This window comes from Echeneis naucrates, chromosome 10 (genome assembly GCF_900963305.1).
Source record: "Echeneis naucrates chromosome 10, fEcheNa1.1, whole genome shotgun sequence".
Taxonomy (NCBI): Eukaryota; Metazoa; Chordata; class Actinopteri; order Carangiformes; family Echeneidae; genus Echeneis; species Echeneis naucrates.
In genome coordinates, this window is record NC_042520.1 from 14,032,330 (window position 1) to 14,050,408 (window position 18,079).

General features: G+C 41.7%; 1 protein-coding gene across 2 annotated transcripts; it reads left to right on the forward strand.

Annotated features, from left to right (window-relative positions):
- The first annotated feature begins 974 nt into the window (after positions 1–974).
- Positions 975–17,545, forward strand: kdm3b (lysine (K)-specific demethylase 3B). Of its 2 annotated transcripts, none has more exons than XM_029512891.1 (25): positions 975–1,487; positions 5,322–5,486; positions 5,853–5,966; positions 6,222–6,327; positions 7,326–7,450; positions 7,530–7,589; positions 7,737–8,435; positions 8,547–9,741; positions 9,829–10,045; positions 10,161–10,375; positions 10,532–10,684; positions 10,863–10,970; positions 11,096–11,223; positions 11,310–11,607; positions 11,726–11,979; positions 12,340–12,612; positions 12,738–12,909; positions 13,193–13,283; positions 13,639–13,769; positions 13,927–14,046; positions 14,498–14,521; positions 16,124–16,263; positions 16,485–16,661; positions 16,769–16,903; positions 17,317–17,545. In XM_029512891.1, the coding sequence occupies exons 1-25, from the start codon at positions 1,281–1,283 to the stop codon at positions 17,395–17,397; spliced, it is 5,388 nt and encodes a 1,795-aa protein (XP_029368751.1). In that variant the 5' UTR covers positions 975–1,280; the 3' UTR covers positions 17,398–17,545. The 2 variants fall into 2 exon arrangements, with proteins under 2 accessions (XP_029368751.1, XP_029368752.1); XM_029512892.1 differs by having other exon boundaries at positions 11,313–11,607.
- The last annotated feature ends 534 nt before the right edge of the window (positions 17,546–18,079 follow it).

Here is an 18,079-nt window from a genome sequence, read left to right on the forward strand (position 1 = left end):
ATAAGTCACAGCTCTGTGTATTTATAGATAAAAATTCTTCTTTCCACTGTGCTGAACTGATAAAGCTACTGACCCAAGCTACGTTAACTGTGGTATTTGAATAAATGAATAAAGTAAAAATGTATGAACTGTGAACTGTGTCCTCTGGCCGAAATGTTGGCTCCTCGTCTAACAGTTTGTGGCAGTGTAGCCCCTCCTAGTGATCAAAATGAATATGGGAAAAAAAAAAACACCCTCAAAGACAACTGCTTTAAATTTGAATTAGTATATAAAAATGTGTCAAGTTGCTCTTGAAAACTTTGAACATCTCCAATAAGACACGGGTTCCTATATGTAGATGGAGAATCGTTTAAACAGTTTTCCTTTTAGGAAAAGGCCTTATTGTATATACTGTATAAAAACCCGTGCAGCTCCTCTCAGGCTGAGAGAGCCGGTGGTGACAACAGTTCAATAAAATAAACTCAATTAGAGGTCCCCAAATAATTGTTGGTAGCGGCTTTGTAACCATGGAAACAGTAAAAAGTTAGATACCCGTTACTTTAAAAGAGTAACCCCGTTTATTTCACTGCTGTTATTGTCATCATGCTAAAGATGACTGATAATAATTATACCAGCTTATTCCAGATGTAAAGGTGTGTTGGTAATTTGCACTGACGTAATTTGAAATTGTACTCTGGGAATAAATCAAATTTTAGATTTGAAGTCACGATCCTAAAAATGTGGCCTATGTCAAAAAGACAAATGTATATCGATCATGTCCAGATGTTTGTACCAATGCCTACATGACCCAGACAGAAGTAATGTTTGTGGTTTTTAGTTTTTAACTGGTTTTTAACTTTTAGCATGATCCACCACTGCGGAAGATCCTCAGAAACAAAGCGTCCTCCAGCGCCCGGTGCGGGGCGGTGCGGGGCGGTGCGGGGCGGCCGCTAGAGGCCGCAGTTTGCAGCCTCACAGAGCCGCCGTGTGTCTCCGCAGTGCTGCCCGTCTACGAGGAGTGCGTTTGATTGTTGCAGCGCTCAATGGCGGACAGAGCAGGATAGTGGCGTTAGCACCGAGGACAATAACACCTCCACCGTGTGAATCTCTGGCGTGACTCGGTCCGCCGTCACGTGCCCGCGGCTGCACCGGGTGAGACGAGCTCTCTCGTGCGCTAACGTCGACCACAAAGCGGCCGCCGCTGTTTCCTGCTCTCCGGCCGCCGCTGAGTTCCCATCCCCGGTGAAGAAGTTACACTGTTCACGGTGGCTTCCTGAAGGCAGCCAGTCTGCGACCAAGACATGGGGGACTCTCTCGAACTGATCGGGAAGCGTCTGCTTCTGCTCCTCGACGAGGGCAGGTCTGCCAACGGATCCGAGCCGGAGCAGGCGGCCTGGGCCCGGGACTGGCTGCGGGGGACGGTGCGGGCAGTGAGTGTTATCGGCCTGGCCGCCCCGGAGGTTAGCGGCGGAGAGGCGACAACAACAAGCACCGCGGCGGGGCTGACGGTCAGTGTTTACATACAAACGGTGCCGTGCTGCCCACCAAAATAGCCGCCGATACGTGTGTGAGACACGGGCCGACGTTTAAGTGGGAGTTTTTTGACGTTTTTGAGCTCGTTTGTGGCGCTGACGTCGGTATATTTGTCGAAAATCAACGTTAGCTCATGCGAATTGTAGCTAACTACAGGTCGCTGGCAGCCCGGGCGCAGCTAAACTCGAGGCCGGGGATTTTCTGGCCTTTGCTTTGTTCGCTTTTTAGCTTCTTAACGAGTCGCATTGAGACTCAGCAACATTAATCCTCAGCTCGTAGCAGAAAAACACAAACGCAGGTGCCACAGATCTAATTCAGCCACCACGACACTGGAATAAATTGGTGCAAAGCAGCAGTGAATAACAGCATTAGCCTGCGTTAGTGGAGTTCAAGGCCTCACAAGTTCATATGAGGGTGAACCAGGAATTTCTCAGACTTTACACTGTGCTCCATGTTGGTAAATGTTCACATAACATAAGAGTTAAATGCAAACGTCAAGGAATCGCACTAATATTGAACAACAAGGGTCCAATTTACATTGTTCTTAGATCTTTGAATGAGCTTAGTTAATGGATATGGTGCATGACCTACATAATCGTAGGCAGCAATAATAAACTAAAACCAACACTGCCAGAATTTTTCTTTTACAAGTACGTTGGGTGAGGAATAGATTACATACACCATATATGTAGGGTGTGTGTGTGTGTACACATTATCAAAAAAACAACGATCAATGTAAAAAAAATAAAAATAAAGAAATAATGGAAAAGTAACACATGCTCATTTATCTCCAATAACCAGATTCAAACAAAACTTGCATATCTGTCAGTAAAGAGGATGCAGGTTTATCCCTTTGCAGAAGATGACAACAAAAGCGTCTTTGTAAGAGAAATACAACCTGTACACCTTACAGTCACATTAAGGTCAGAACAATTGACTGGGATAAATGTCAAAAAACAGGTAATTTTTTGACAGGTAATGTTAATATCCTGCTACAAAAACTGTTTTAAATAGGCTGGGACAACTCACCTGTGTCACCAGGAGTCATTTAAGTTTTTTTGAGTTTAACAGCTCAGGATGGGTTTCATGCCAAAGTTTATTTTCCTGATTTCCACCACTGCCCCATATGTGACCTAATCTCTCCCAATCATGCTCGTTTTGCTGATATAACAGGAGCCTGACAAATTACCAACATAATAACTGGGTCACAAGAAAGCGAACACAAAAGCCTGTGTATTTGGTAAAACTTATCTAACCTCTTAAGAAAGCTAAAGTTCTTAGTGAGTTGGATGACAGTGCAGATAGTTGGCCAGAATGTCATGTGTTTTAACTACAGTTGTGGGATAATCATAATAATCATACCTAGTATCAAAACAGTAACTTGACACTAGGTATCATCTGTATTTTTATTTATTTATATTTTGTGTTCCACAAGTAAGTTCACCACTTGTAATTGACAACAGCTTTTCTCACTCATCAGTACCATCTACCAATGCTAGAACCTTTTTAATGGAAGAAAAAAAACATTTAGCCAGTAGATCCAGATACACGTTCTTCCTGTTGCTATCACCTTGGTTATTTCTGCTGCAGAAAGAACTGTACAAAATTATTATACCTATGCAGCCAGTGTAATGCAGTGTTGTGTATAAACATCAACAGAAGTGACACCTGATATAGTTCATCAGGGAGTTGTTTGATTCATTGTTTACTATTTCATTATTGAATGATTTTTTATTTTTGCTGCTTTGTCCCTTCACAGATTTGATAAAATTGGCAAATTTTTAATTGGAGCAGGAATTTTGGATTTTTGAACAACTGGGGTTAAAATTCGAAGTGTGATTTACAATCTTGTGCTGGGCAGTTTGTATTTGAGTTGATTGACATGAATTGAAAAGAAAATATACCGTAATTTCCGGACTGTAAGCTGCACTTTTTTCACACGCTTTGAACCCTGCAGCTTCGACAATGATGCGGCTAAGTTATGGATTTTTACGGGTAATGATCTTCATGCCGCCAATACATTTAGCGTCCCATCAGACCAATGAAATTACCCAACAGGTCACAGTGGACCAATGAAATTGTTCGAAATAAATTAAACAAACCCACACTCAATTCTTCAGATCAGTCATTTATTTTGCGCTTCATGCACACACCCTTATCATGGAAAACACACGAAGCAATACATATGATGTGACATAATTCCTACCATATGCCATTTCCTCCCATATTTGCGACACCTGCGTTTTATAAACAAGTGTGGCCGATATATATCCAAAAAAGTTTTTCTCTTTAAATTTAGCAGGTGTGGCTTATATTCAGATGTGCTCTATAGTCCGGAAATTACGGTATATCTTTCATTTTCTATGCTGCCATCTAGTCAGTATTCGTTAATCACTTTTTTCAATGTGTGCCAATAATACATTACGATGCACACGATACGCCAATCACTCTTAAAATCAATTTTAAGACACAGAGAAATGGAGGTGGTTTAAAGTGATGTCACCAAATTTGTTCAAATTCATATTCACATTGGTGTCATCACCATAAACAGAAATTGATTCTGATATAAGAAAATGAGATGAGTGAGAAAATAGACCATGTCTCTAAGGGGAAAGTGTCCTTTTGAAAGACTTGAAGTGGAAAGAATGAGCTAATCAGTATCTGAAGGGTCAACAATTGGCTTGATCTTTTCTCAGTTAAGCTTGCTGCTTGCAGAGTGTGTGGTGTTGCTTTTTTTTTTTTTTTATTTTCTACTGAAGTAAAGTTACTGCAGTGAAACTACTACCAATTAAACCTAAGTTTCAGCTTAAATTTAATTTCACTGTACAGCATTTTTACTATTCAAGTCAATGCAGGTTAGTTAGCCGCATCAGTGATGTTAATAGCATTTCAAGAAATTCCTACCGGGAGTTTCAACAAATCCGATTTGATTTAAAGCAACAGGCATTGTTGGCATTCTGGCTGAGACATTTCTCACTACTTCACAACTGACAACTCTCTCACATGAAAGAGTTGTCAAAAGCTTGTCTTGCGCAAATGGATTTACTTCCCTCAGTTCAAATGATAAACCCAAACTATCTAGCAGGTCCTGTTGTGTCTTCAGAAAGTCTTTTTAAGAGGGAGTGAAGTTAAAACTTGTAGTTCAGATAACCCATCAGTGAATACCAGTTTAATTTTGTTGTTTTGGTACAGAAAAGAGGATGCATAACTAGGACATCTCGCATAAAAAGAAATTCTTACAGTAAATGTGACATTGTTGGACTTGGAGCCCAAACTGCTTCATTGGACTTTCTCAGCAGCCTACAGATAAGTCTGTGGTTGGTTTCGGGATCCTGCAGATGTGCAGTTGTCTTCTCTGTGAAGAACTGCATAGAAAGCATAGGTGTGGTCAACAAAACTACCTGCCAATAAAGAAAATGCCACATATGACAAAACAAAGTTACATAGTTTCTAATAATAATTCAAAGTACCTCTAATGTTTTTATACTGAATAAATACTACTGCACAAATATACACAAAATACTATGAGTTATGTCACAGATTTTAAGCATGACAGTATTTGTTAGGTTCTGTGTCAGATATTAATTTTATGCATTACAAAAATGTTACTTTAAATATATTTTCACAGAATACTTTTTAGTTTTTAATGATTTAATCAACCTACAGTTGTCTCAACTGGAGCTTTGGACTGTATTGAAAGTCAGTTTTTGACTTTTTTGGTAGTACTCTAGTATACTAACCAAAGCCATTTTTTTATCTGTTACTAGTTCTTATGTTTACATTCTGGCTTTCTGTTTTTCTGACTGCAGGTATTTGTGGAGTTTGAGAATGCATCGCAGCGCTGTTCCTGGGTGCAGGTGTATGATGTAGGGGTGAAAGCTGTGTTGGTAGAGGACTCCATTGTTTGGGCCAATCGCAGTGATGGTACCGGCAATACCGGAACCCAGCCATCAGGTACCACCTGGCCTGCTCTGGTAAGTGATCAGTTTGACAGCGGATATGAGTAAACCATCTACTTCATGAATCTATTTAAAGCCTTGAAACTATCAAGGCTACTTGTTGAAATAGAAAATGAGCATAAGTATATCCCAGATATACCCAGTCCTGGATTGGAATTTCCACTTCATTATGAAAAACTTTGTACACTCAAAACCTCACAGCTCATTTCTGCTTGTGCCCTGTACACCTGGCCGTTTTCTATGCCCTTTAGCTTAGTTATTAATGAAGTTAATCTGTAATACAAGCCAAGATTTATATTCAAGCCCTTTTGCTGCTAAGTTGAATGCAAATGTTGAATATTACTCTAGAGTCAGAGTTGAATGGTTTGTCTTTTTCCTTAGGTTTTCCGCTCCCTTGTGGATAGAGTGGGTTTAGGATCATTGGTTGCTGTGGAGCATTTTGGAAGCAAGAATTTTGAGTTTCTACCTGATAACAAAACTATCCAGAGGTTTGAGGTGTGTATGTTTGTTTCACAGTATGTGTTCATAGTGTTGTTGGCTGTTAAGCAAGTGCTTTTGTTTTTCCTCTGACTGAATTGAATTTATATTGAATTGGTGAATTACTATTAGTCAAACTCAATTTTTTTTTTTTTTTTGTACTGGACCCAAGGTATTTTTAAATTTAGACCCTGGTGTTTTCTATTTAATGCAATGTTGTAGTTTTTGTCCCAGGGCTCAAACTGTTTCATGACAGTGTTATATGTCCTGCAGGTTGATAAAGAAATAAGACACCCTTTGCTGTTGGAGCAGCCCTCTCTACAGGCTGCCATCTCCAGCTGGCATACTGACTTTGAACTCCAAGAGATCTTCAGGAAGGGTAAGAGTACACATTTGCCAGTTTCTATTTTATTTTTGTCCACTGCCTCTGTTTGATTGTACTTGCTGAAAATTGCAACTTTGGAATTATTTCTAATTTGAAGCCTGTTGTCATCAGATATAACAAAAAAATCATGATATTTGATATGGACATGATATATACATGATATGGACTAACATGCTATCACAATGTGGAACAGATTTCCTTCTGTTGCAAAAGGGGCACACAATGTCAGACCATTTAAAACCATTCTAAGAACTTTTTTTGGTAACACTTGAATGCCTCAAAGTTTCCGATTGAGAGTATATTATTTTTTTATTGTTAATATTTTCACTTATATAAGTATACTATTTCTTGTATAAATTGTGGTGATGGACCCCAGGAAGACGAGTTGCTACCTTGGTGGGCAACTACTGGGGATCCTAACAAAAAATAAATAAATTAACAAGTCATAAGTTTAGTTACAGTTCAAGCAATACACAACACAAACTTCCACTTTAGTTATCAGAGCAGAAATGCATGCTGTGAAATGCTATTGTAGAGTGAAGGCACAATGCTTTTTAGCTATTTGTGGTAACGCTTTTACTCTGTAGCGGAGGATGCAGAGAGTGGGTTTTTGCAGGTTCCAAACAGGCCTGACGCTGCCTTTTCCATGGAGCTCAATCCTTTTCTCCTTTACCGGATACCTTGCCATGCCGCTTCCAGTTCACTCAGATTATTTAGTTTTTTTCCTCACTTCTGGTTTCTTTAGCTTCCTTTCCCTGTCTCACTTCTCACACTGTTCCTGCTTCAGCATCCTTTGGTCTCCTATGTTTTAACTTCCTCCTCTTTTTTTTTTTTTTCAGCTCAGGTGTCTCTGTAAACTCCCCTCCTCCTCCTTGTGTGTGATGTCACTTCCTATTAACTCAACTTCCTGTGTCCTGTCTTGCTACAACTCTAAATATGAACCTCAATTTAAATTTGAACACTGGTGTAACCGTCATTGCTCCTACCCTCAGGTTCATACACTATTCAAGGACGCAGGGTTCGGGTTTACCAGCCAGAGTTTGAGGAGTGCTGGGCGTTAGGATTGGTCTCACAGCATGACCCTATCTCTCACATTATGGAAATTACATTGGATAAGGTAAATGATGCTTTTGCTTGAATACCTTCTGGCCACAGTGTTAACGGATGCAACTTAAATACCACCTTCTCTGCTGTAGGGAAAGGAAAATCAGATTGTAGATCCTCGTGTGATACATGTTATGCTGGCAGAAGAGGAGGTAAGGCTGCCACAATATAAATCTCTATATACTCTGTAATTAGTAGTATCAGCTGGACATTTTGTAGTTTCAGCTTTAAGCTTGTTTTATAAAAAAAAAAACAACAAACTAATAAACTACCGCTTAACATATTTTCCTTTTCCCTAGCTTGGTAAGAATGGAAGGCGAAGGAAGGACAGTGAAACAATGAAGGGTGACAGTGGACGCAGACGTAGGACTGCCTCCGAAGGTGAGGATGACTTGAACTTGAAACGTTTTAAAGGAGCAGGAGATGCAGGAGCTGATGCGCAAAACTGTGGCGACTCCAACAAAACTCCGGTAGAAGGGATGGGGATCTGGGTTGGAGACTCCAGCGAAAGAGTCAGCAGCACAACCAAAAATGGAAGCTCTTCAGAAGGAAGCTTTCCTCAGGGCCGTGTGTCATCCCCCAACACCCATTCCTCACTGCAAATGGACCAATCAAATGCTACTTCTCGTTATCTGGCTCACTTCAAAGAAAATGGTCGCTCTCTCTCCACACAAGGGGCAGCAGATTCCACCACCAACGTCACTCACACCCCGACCCCTCCTCCCCTCAAACCAGCTCCCTCTCCATTCTCCACCACATCTTTTCCCTCACTAGGCCAGATGCCAAGCCTGGTCCCTGGTGCTCCTGCTCCCAAGGCCTCTCCATCCCCGCAGCCAGAGCGAGAGGAGGCTTCCCAGTCATCCTTTTCCAAAACAGCTGCTCTTGTTTCGCCGGGTCCTGTCACCATCTCTTGGTCACATGACAGTGGACCTAGTGTGGCACTTTCTGCCTCTGTGGGTTTTAGTCCTAAAGCCCCTACCTGGGGAAGCCAGACTGAGGTAAGAAAAACAGTATTATCAGTGCTGTCAGTACCATTATGTCATGTCGTCATAGTTTTATAGATTTGGTTGTTATCATTGTATTTAAACATATTGGGGTTTTCTTCACAGGGATCTAAAACTGCTCTGGGTTTTCGTTTGCCCCAGGCTGTGCCCACTCCTCCTGTGTTTGGAGATGTTACCTCTCAGACCAATGGAGCTCCTACAACTACCACAACCTCCCAGGATGCTCCGAGGTCATTTGGCTTTGGTTTTGGTGGTGCAAAGAATGAGACTCATTCCCAGCAAGACCAAAATTTGTTTTTCCAGTGCATGAACCAGAAATCAGGCTCCAGCCCTAGCCTAACAGCCGGTCAGTCCCAATCCAAGGGCACAAATTATTTCACCGCAGTGTCTGAGAGCCTGAGTAAAGAGCCCCCAAGCCTTTTCAAGTCTGCATCTTCTACCGAAGGGCTGAAAAAGCCTGAGCAGCCCAAAGTGCCTGAGACCCATGCAACAGGAAATGGTGTGCTCAACAAATCGTCATCAGCCTTCCAGAGTGTGGGTGGCTCTGCTGTAGGGAGAGGTGCTGGTCTAAGTGGTGGTGGGCTGAATACCCCTGGAGCTCAAAATACTTCTAAAAAGAGCAGTAATAATGGAACTTCTGCAGGGGGCTTAGGACTACAGTCTGGTTTTAATACTTCAGATAGCCACCAGAACCTTTTTTTGCAAGCCTCCAAAGAGCCCACCAATCCATTTCTAGCTTATGGTGACAAAGCCTCCCACACACCCTTTGCTGGACTCACTGGGACAGAGGTACAGACCCTGGGTCCTGCCTCTGACAGTAAACCAAACCTCTTCACAATGGCCGAGCCACCAAAGGGGATTTTGTCTTCCCCTTTCCCAACACTTTCAGCAGCTGCTTCACCCAGCTCTTCCTCCTCTCCAGCACCAGCTTCATCTCAGAGGCCACAAAGTGAAGGTGTTGTGACAAAGGAGGAGCATGAGGCCGGAGAGATGCCCACATCCTCCTCAGGCTGCCACATGTTTGGAAGCAGTGCCTCTGGTGGAATGGAGGAAGCACCAGTTTCCTTTGACCAGAGCCAGTCTCAGAAGTTTAGCCTGGAGGAAAGAGGCCAATCATCCAAACGTGACTCTGACTCCAGCAGTAACAGTGACTTGTCAGACCTGAGTGAGAATGAGGATGGGCCAGAAAAAGGCCAAGTCCCAGGTGGGCCACCACATCCCACAAAGGATGGGACCATGTTGCAGAAAACTAAAGTCCAAGGGGCTTCTAAGAGCCGTCCACGTAACAAGCCTTTTAAAGGTAAGTCTGGTTGTCTTTGAGGTACCTTCTGAGATGTTTTTGGTTACAAACTAAGTAACTGAAATAACACCAAATTGTTTCTTCCAGTGGGCCAGTCAGTGTTAAAAGACCAGAGCAAAGTGCGTCGTTTGAAACAGTCTGGTGAGTCCTTTCTACAGGATGGTTCCTGCATCAATGTGGCTCCTCACTTGCATAAGTGCCGCGAGTGCAGACTGGAGCGCTACCGTAAATATCGGAACACAGACGAAGACAGCGATGATGATGATGACCCAAATGTAGCTTGTCGTTTCTTCCACTTCAGAAGGTGTGGGTTATATGCTGGTTGTTGCCACAGTGTCTCCCTTTGTCTGTTTTCCATCATAAAGAGCAGATTAGATTACACTATTAGTTAGTTATTTTTCTTTTGTTTGGATGGCCAGGTTGGCTTTCACTCGTAAGGGTGTACTGCGTGTGGAAGGCTTCCTGAGTCCTCAGCAGAGTGATTCTATGGCCATGGGACTATGGCTACCTGCACCAGCTGTCCAAGAGGGGCTTGACCTCGATACATCCAAGTACATCCTTGCGAACGTGGGAGACCAGTTCTGCCAGTTGGTTATGTCAGAGAAGGAAGCCATGATGATGGTGGAACCACATCGTGAGTTTAAGGGCATCCCACATTGTGTCTGATCCCATGGTTTCTACAAATTTTATGTTTGGCGCTTTCGTCCTACATTTTGTCTAGACCCTCAATCAGTCAGAAGTGTCGGTGCACACAAACCTTTCTTTGTCTTCTGCTTGGTCTGTCCTTCAGAAAAAGTTGTGTGGAAGCGTGCTGTTCGAGGCGTCAGAGAAATGTGTGATGTGTGTGAGACCACCCTGTTCAACATCCACTGGGTGTGCCGGAAGTGTGGCTTTGGAGTGTGTTTGGACTGCTATCGACTCCGCAGGAACAGGCCAAGGGAAGGTGAGTTGTTATAGAAATTTTTTGCAAATTATAGAGCTGGGTCAGGTTAACTTAGCATTTATTCTGTTATTGTATTATATTTTTACTATAGTAACACAAACAGTAAGGTTATTACTTAGTGAAGTGTTTTGAGATTTAGTGCTATGGAAACACCCCAGTAATACGTCCTCTTTTTTAGATGTAGATGAAGGTCCGGAGGATGAGGTTTTTTCTTGGTTGAAATGTGCCAAAGGTCAACCTCATGAGCCACAGAACCTCATGCCTACACAGATTATACCTGGGACAGGTAACATGAATATTATGTTTTAATATGAATCTGCATATTCACACCTCAAGAGCATCAATTGTTAGATATGATCTTGTGTAATATAAGCTGTAATGATTGATTTTTTTATTGCCTTTCCATTTTAGCTCTATACAACATAGGGGACATGGTGCATTCAGCGAGAGGAAAGTGGGGTATTAAGGCAAACTGTCCCTGTGCCAGTCGACACACCAAGCCTCTAGTGCGTCCTAGTGCTCCCAATGGGATTTCACAGGTACCATTGTGACACAGGATCCTATTCTGAGTCTGAATTTCTTGATTTTAATGTCAAGGCTTAACATCTGGTGGCGCTTGTCTCAGCAGTCTACAACAAGTGGTGCCGGCATTGGATCTGCAGCTTCAGTTATTGGCACCACTCCAAAATCAGAAGGAGAAGTGTTGGCTATTAAAACAGAAGCAACGCATACGGCAGCACCATCAGACAGTGGGGGTGGGGAAAGTTTGGGCAGTACCAGTAACTCCACCAGTGGTACATCCTCCCCCTGTAACCTCACCCAGTCCTCTGCCAAGGAGTCACGCTCATCAGGAGAGGGCAACAGCTCTGCTCTGCATTGGCTGGCAGACTTGGCCACTCAAAAAGCCAAGGATGACACTAAGGGTAAGTAGGAAAGTGCTAATATGGTGTAATCTAAGTCAAAAATCAAATTGGAACACAGATGATAAAGTCAAAATGTATGTGAAAGTTGAAGTTATATCTTCTTGGCATTTTCTTACAGAATCCAGTTCACTTCGCTCCATGATGAGTCGAGAAAGTCGACCTCCCTTTGGCCTAGACTCGCTCAGTGCTCTGTCAAAACCTTCTGCTTCTAGCCCTAAGTTATTTAACAGCCTATTACTGGGCTCCAGCATGGCCCAGTCCAAACCTGAAGGTTCCAGTCTCCGGGATCTGCTCAACTCCGGACCAGGCAAACTTCCCCAGGGTCCTGGAGAGAGTGGGGTGCCATTCCCCTCTGTCTTTACCTCAGCAGGCGTACGTATAAAATCTTATTCCATGTGGATTTATGAAGAGGTCCAATCACTACAAATCAATATTAGAAAGGACGAGAGACACACACTAGTTATGTTGTTTTTTTTTTGTTTGTTTTTTTTTATGCAGAACAGGCATGTCAAACATTTTTTTTTACCACAGTTATCTTCACTGTATCTTATCATATTTGTATATTTATTATATTTTCAAAATTTACTTAATCTCAGCTTGTTGTCATTTCATTTCATTTCATGCATTGATTACAGATTCAGAATAGTAAAATGGAAAGAAAAAGAAACACAAGGCTTTCACTTAATTACAAACCCAAGTAACAAAAAGTATTTATTTATTTTTTCCTGCCAGAGTGACAAACTGAAGAGCAGCCTCCCAAACTTCTTGGATCACATCATTGCCTCTGTGGTAGAGACCAAGAAGGCTGAAGGCCGTCGCACTGGGGCCTCTGAGGGTGGTGAGCTTGGTGTATTAGGAGCCCGCAAAGATGGAGTAATGGGTCTTAGCGTTTTAGAACCACATACCTCACACTCGTGGCTCTGTGACGGGAGACTCCTGTGTCTACAGGATCCCAGTAACAGCAACAACTGGAAGATCTTCAGAGAGTGCTGGAAGCAGGGACAAGTAAGTACTACAAACAGTGACAGGATTATGATTAAATGTAGCAGAGCCAGATAGTTGGCTGTTGGAGAAACATGGGTTGAAGTTTTACTATATTGCCTTCTAATTTCTCCTCCATTTGTGTCCAGCCTGTGTTGGTGTCTGGGATACATAAACGTCTAAAAGCAAATTTGTGGCGGCCTGAAGCCTTCAGTGAGGAGTTTGGAGATCAGGATGTAGACCTGGTCAATTGTAGAAACTGTGCTATTATCTCTGATGTCAAAGTGCGAGACTTCTGGGACGGCTTCCAGGTCATCTCAAGTGAGTACTTGAACTGTTTTTTGTACAATTGCATTGTTACTCTTTATTTGAATTAGGATTATTGGTAAACTATGGTAAGGGTGAGCACAACAGTTGAATTGTTGAATCTCAATGGATAAAAGAATTGCTGATTAAATGTGGAATCTCTGAAAAATCACTACCTTAATAAAATGTTACCAATCATTGGTCTTCATCTGGATTAATGCCCCAGCCACTGCATTACTGTCACTCATTTCTTACTGATAAAGATCAAATGGTATCTAATTCTTTTCTATTTGTGCAGAGCGACTGCAAGATGGCGACGGAAACCCAATGGTGTTGAAGTTAAAGGACTGGCCTCCAGGGGAAGATTTCAGGGACATGATGCCTACACGGTGAGGAACTCAGAAAAGGGTTGCTTCTTGTGTCTCTGTACATTTTTCACCATACCAGTTATGATCTGTATACCCAGATGGGGCTCTTTAAAAATGAGCATTACACTTATTATATTTTCATAATTTGTATACTTTAATATATATTTGGAATGTACCTTCACAAAATTTACTTAAAGTGATTTGAAGATTTGTGTCTTATTTTGCTTTCTTCCCACGTACATACACTTTAACATGTAGACTGACCACCCTTAGTTGGTCATAGTACTAATATGTTGTTACATTTTGGTGGCCAAGTTTTTGTTAAGTACATAACACATTTCTCTTCCATTTCATTAATTCCTGATATTTTTCCCAGGTTTGATGACCTGATGGATAATCTCCCTTTGCCCGAGTACACAAAAAGAGACGGTCGTCTAAACCTTGCTGCCCGTCTGCCCAATTTTTTTGTGCGTCCTGACCTCGGTCCTAAGATGTACAACGCCTATGGTGAGAAAGATTGGATGAATTTTTAATTCAATCACCTTACTTGGACATCTCATCTCTTTTAATTTTCTTCCATTATATTTTGTATTGGTTTTCATCTCTTGCATATCCGTGTGTGTGTGTGTGTGTGTGTGTGTGTCTGTGTGTGTCTCCATGTCAGGCTTGATCTCAACTGAAGACAGGAAGGTGGGAACCACAAACCTCCATCTGGATGTTTCTGACGCTGTCAATGTCATGGTCTATGTTGGTATCCCTCAAGGAGATGAAGACCAGGATCAAGGTCAGTAAACTTGGACGCTGTCTTGCTCATCCCCTGTCTGATATTTTCTTTTTCTCATGCACACACTCCTGTATAACACTTACAGCACTGCAACATGAATTAAGCCGCAAAATGTGATCCCCAAAGCAATACCTACTTTCCAAAGTAAATATATAGTGATTTCATTATGTAGAAATGCTTTTATTTACAATGTTCCATGCAAATTATTTCCCCCATCCAAGACTACCATGCTGTGTAGAATAAAAAAAAAAGAAAAGAAATAAAGGAGAGAACATTGGACTGGATATTTGTGAAATCTCACTGATCTCGCTTATAGCAGTCTTGTAGAATTTTTCAGGGATGTTTTCCAAACATCATGCTAATATTGACTTGATTGGCTTGGTTAGGACCATGAAAGGACCCTCCAGAGGGTCTTACTCATTTACATTGTGGCAAAATTTCTCATTCACAGAGGCGGATATCTCTGGACGCAAAGGTCTGTGGACTTTAATTGTATCACTTCAGTAGCATGCCCTTCTTGTTGACTAACTCCCCTTCTTCACTCCTCCTCCTCATCCTTGTTATTATATGTGCAGTAGGGGCCAGAGCAATGGGACCCATCTTTCACTTTGTACTGGGACATGCTTTGTGCCCTGTTCTATGCAAATGCTACCTTTATTTACACCTGTAATAACAGATTGCATTGAAAATCTTGATGTTACCCCTCTAATATCTACACTTTGTTCTTCTGAGGCAATGTCAGGGTTAGGATTCAAATGTTTTTACTGTTTGGGTTCAGTGGAGAAATGTGAGTTCTGATAGATCTCATATAATTACAGCATAAGGTATAGCTCAAGTTTCTGCTACCTTTGGGTGAGCTGTGCTCTGGTCCTTACAATACGCAAGAAAAGTTTGAATGAGCAGCACCCTGAATTCGAGTCCCTGTTTTCTTTGCAGGCTTCCTCTCACACATGACACTGACACACCCAACAGTATGACTGTAGGCGTGTTGCTGTCATACCAGTTTAACAGTGAAACATACACAGAAAGTCAGGGGAGTCTTGTTGACCAATATTATATATTCTGATAAGTGACAACAATCAAAATAGTTCTGATTCCTTATTGGTCACCCAACTACATGCATCCATATGATTAGTAATATTAGAGAAACTGACTGGCTGATCAAAGACAAAGGTCCAACAAAGCAAATGCATTCATCATTAATGCGTTTGCCTCCACTTACCATCTTTCTGAATAACTCATGAATCAATACTTAAATGGCAGGTCAATATATTTTTCAGTAGCATTGAAGCAGCTGCTCTGTACAATCAACCTTAGACTGTGGATGTGAATGTTGTGTCAGTAAATGTGATGTGTAATTGGTAACTTGTCCTTTTCTTTGCCCTCATGGTTCTCAACTGGTGTAGCCACAGGGTCCATGTTTAGAAGCAGTCAAAAACCAAACATGAAAAATTTGAACAATTTTCATTGCTAACAGAAATAATAATTTGGAGAAGGGTACAATTCCTTCATGCACCGGAAAGAGGCTATTTTCATGTTTTACTTAAAGGAGATTTTCTTCCTTGATCACAGTTCCTTTTAGAGAAACATGGGACTGCCTGATATGTTCGTGTCATGACAGCCACGTGATGCAGCTGTAGACAGTGGTTTAATATCAGCTCTGGTAAATAAGTCTGTTAGGGCACTTATTCTTGCACTACACTTGCAATAGACATGTGACTCACTGCAGGCCCATGAGCCACCAGCTGAGAACTACAGCCCCACACCAACAATATGATGGGTATACATTTATCAAGAGTCAGGCTAGGAAAGATGGATAATGCAGATGCATCCTGACAGTCCAAGTCAGTGTCTCTGAATGAAGCCTAGATCCATTTAGTTGGCTACAAAAAGAAATAATGAAAAACAGTTATTTTGAATTAATGCTGAAAGATTGGCAACTACATCTTGAAAGCTAATTTATGAACCCAAAGAAAGAAAAAACTCTTACTTTAGATTCCTGTCATTAAAAAGTAACTGTTGATGAACCTATGGTGCCATCGATGTGTGTGCCATGTTGTTTACTTTGGTCCTTCAGAGGTCATGACAACCATTGAGGAGGGTGATGTGGATGAAATGACGAAGCGGAGGGTGTATGAGGGAAAGGAGAAACCTGGAGCACTTTGGCACATCTATGCCGCCAAGGATGCTGAGAAGATCAGAGAACTGCTCCGCAAGGTTGGTACCATCTGACTGCTTGAGCCGCAGTGTTATTGGTTGAGCATGTGGTGTATGGTAACCTTGGATGATGGGCCGTTTACAAAGACAGTGTGTCAGTTGAGTGACCAGATTTCCATTGTAATATACAACAATTTCAGTATCATCAGCTGGTTTCCACCAAAGATCATTAGTTTACATTCTTCATCTGTATTATGCAATTGTGTATCTACATGTGTCAGGTGGGAGAGGAACAGGGTCAAGAAAACCCTCCAGATCATGACCCCATTCATGACCAGAGCTGGTACCTGGACCAGGTGCTCCGCCGCAGGCTTTATGAAGAATATGGCGTGCAGGGCTGGGCCATTGTTCAGTTCTTAGGGGATGCTGTATTCATTCCTGCTGGAGCACCACACCAGGTCAGTCTTACAGAATGGGCTATATGCACCACATTATCTATCAATGTTCCCTTATTCATGTTTATGTTTTCCATTTCATTGAACATTCTCTGCTCCTCTCTTCACAGGTGCACAACCTGTACAGCTGTATCAAAGTGGCTGAGGACTTTGTGTCTCCTGAGCATGTGAGGCACTGTTTCAGACTGACCCAGGAGTTCAGACACCTGTCCACAACTCATACAAACCACGAAGACAAGCTCCAGGCTAGTGTGACTCTATTTCATATAGTTTCAGTGTCACATTCCTGTTTGTGTAGCTAGATTGATCTTTTGAGTAATGTTTCAAAGCAGTATGCCACAGTTTGCATCACTGCGTGTCTGTAATTAAATACAATTTTAAACAAATGGAAATGAAAGTCTGTATGAATGTCTTGTATGACACCACATAAAGGCAAAAGAGAAATAAGCAGAAGGTTTTTTTTTCCCCGTGCCATAATGCTATAGGCAAACATTTGCCTTAAAATATATTACAGGTTTGTGGTATTCAAAAATAAAAAAAACTTCTGATTCCCAGCATGCATTACTAAAAATAATGTGAATTAGCCATAGAGACAAAAAGGTTGGTCTTGTCATGTCTGCCGCTGTTTAAACAGACTTTTCTCTGTCATCCTCTTCAGGTGAAGAATATCATCTATCATGCCGTGAAAGATGCTGTTGGGACATTGAAGGCCCATGAACCTAAACTAGCACGCCCTTAGTTCCTCTCACATAACAGCCCACGACAACCAGCCTCTGAAGACCACTCCACTACGTACACCCACAGTATACATTTCATACCTACATTCACGTGTACAAACTGCAGCGTGCAGAGTACAAAGATAGTGTAGGTTTTCTGGGGGCAGTGAATTTTTTTTTGGGGGGGGGTGGGAGGGACATTTACTGTGGGGAGGGTTTAGACGGAGAGGGGATAGTGCTTCGATGAAGGAAGACCTTTATCGCTGTTACACAGTATGCTCAAACTTGTCACATTGTTTCTTTCTTTTTTTTTTTATTAACTCTGTATTTAAGGTCAGTGTGTTCTGTTGTTCTCATTGTATATGTATGAAGTGAGAGTAAGGGAGGTAAAAGCTGACGTGCCTTTGAAGCAGAGGTTCAGCTACCACATAAATGACTGACAAAATGTGAGTACTGGTTTAACTTTACTATTTTGATGACATGGATATTATTTTTCTTCAATAGAAGCAAGGTTAACCTGTTTTGTAGATTATTTTTTTGTTTGGGTTTTTTTTTTTTTTTTGTTGTTGTTGTTGGAGTTTTTAAACAACTGATTACTTCTGCCCTCTGTGGCTGAAAATGAATTTGCGAAGCAGCCAGTGAAGGGAAGCAGACCAAAGTTTTGTACTTTTAGTTTTCTTATTTCATTTTTAGAGTAAGAAGTCT

Excerpts from the sequence above, each read along its gene's own strand:
- kdm3b (XM_029512891.1), top strand. The coding sequence starts at position 1,281 with ATGGGGGACTCTCTCGAACTGATCGGGAAGCGTCTGCTTCTGCTCCTC. Across the intron at positions 11,608-11,725 it reads AGCCAAGGATGACACTAAGG|AATCCAGTTCACTTCGCTCC; the intron begins GTAAGTAGGAAA and ends ATTTTCTTACAG. Across the intron at positions 13,284-13,638 it reads AGGGACATGATGCCTACACG|GTTTGATGACCTGATGGATA; the intron begins GTGAGGAACTCA and ends TATTTTTCCCAG.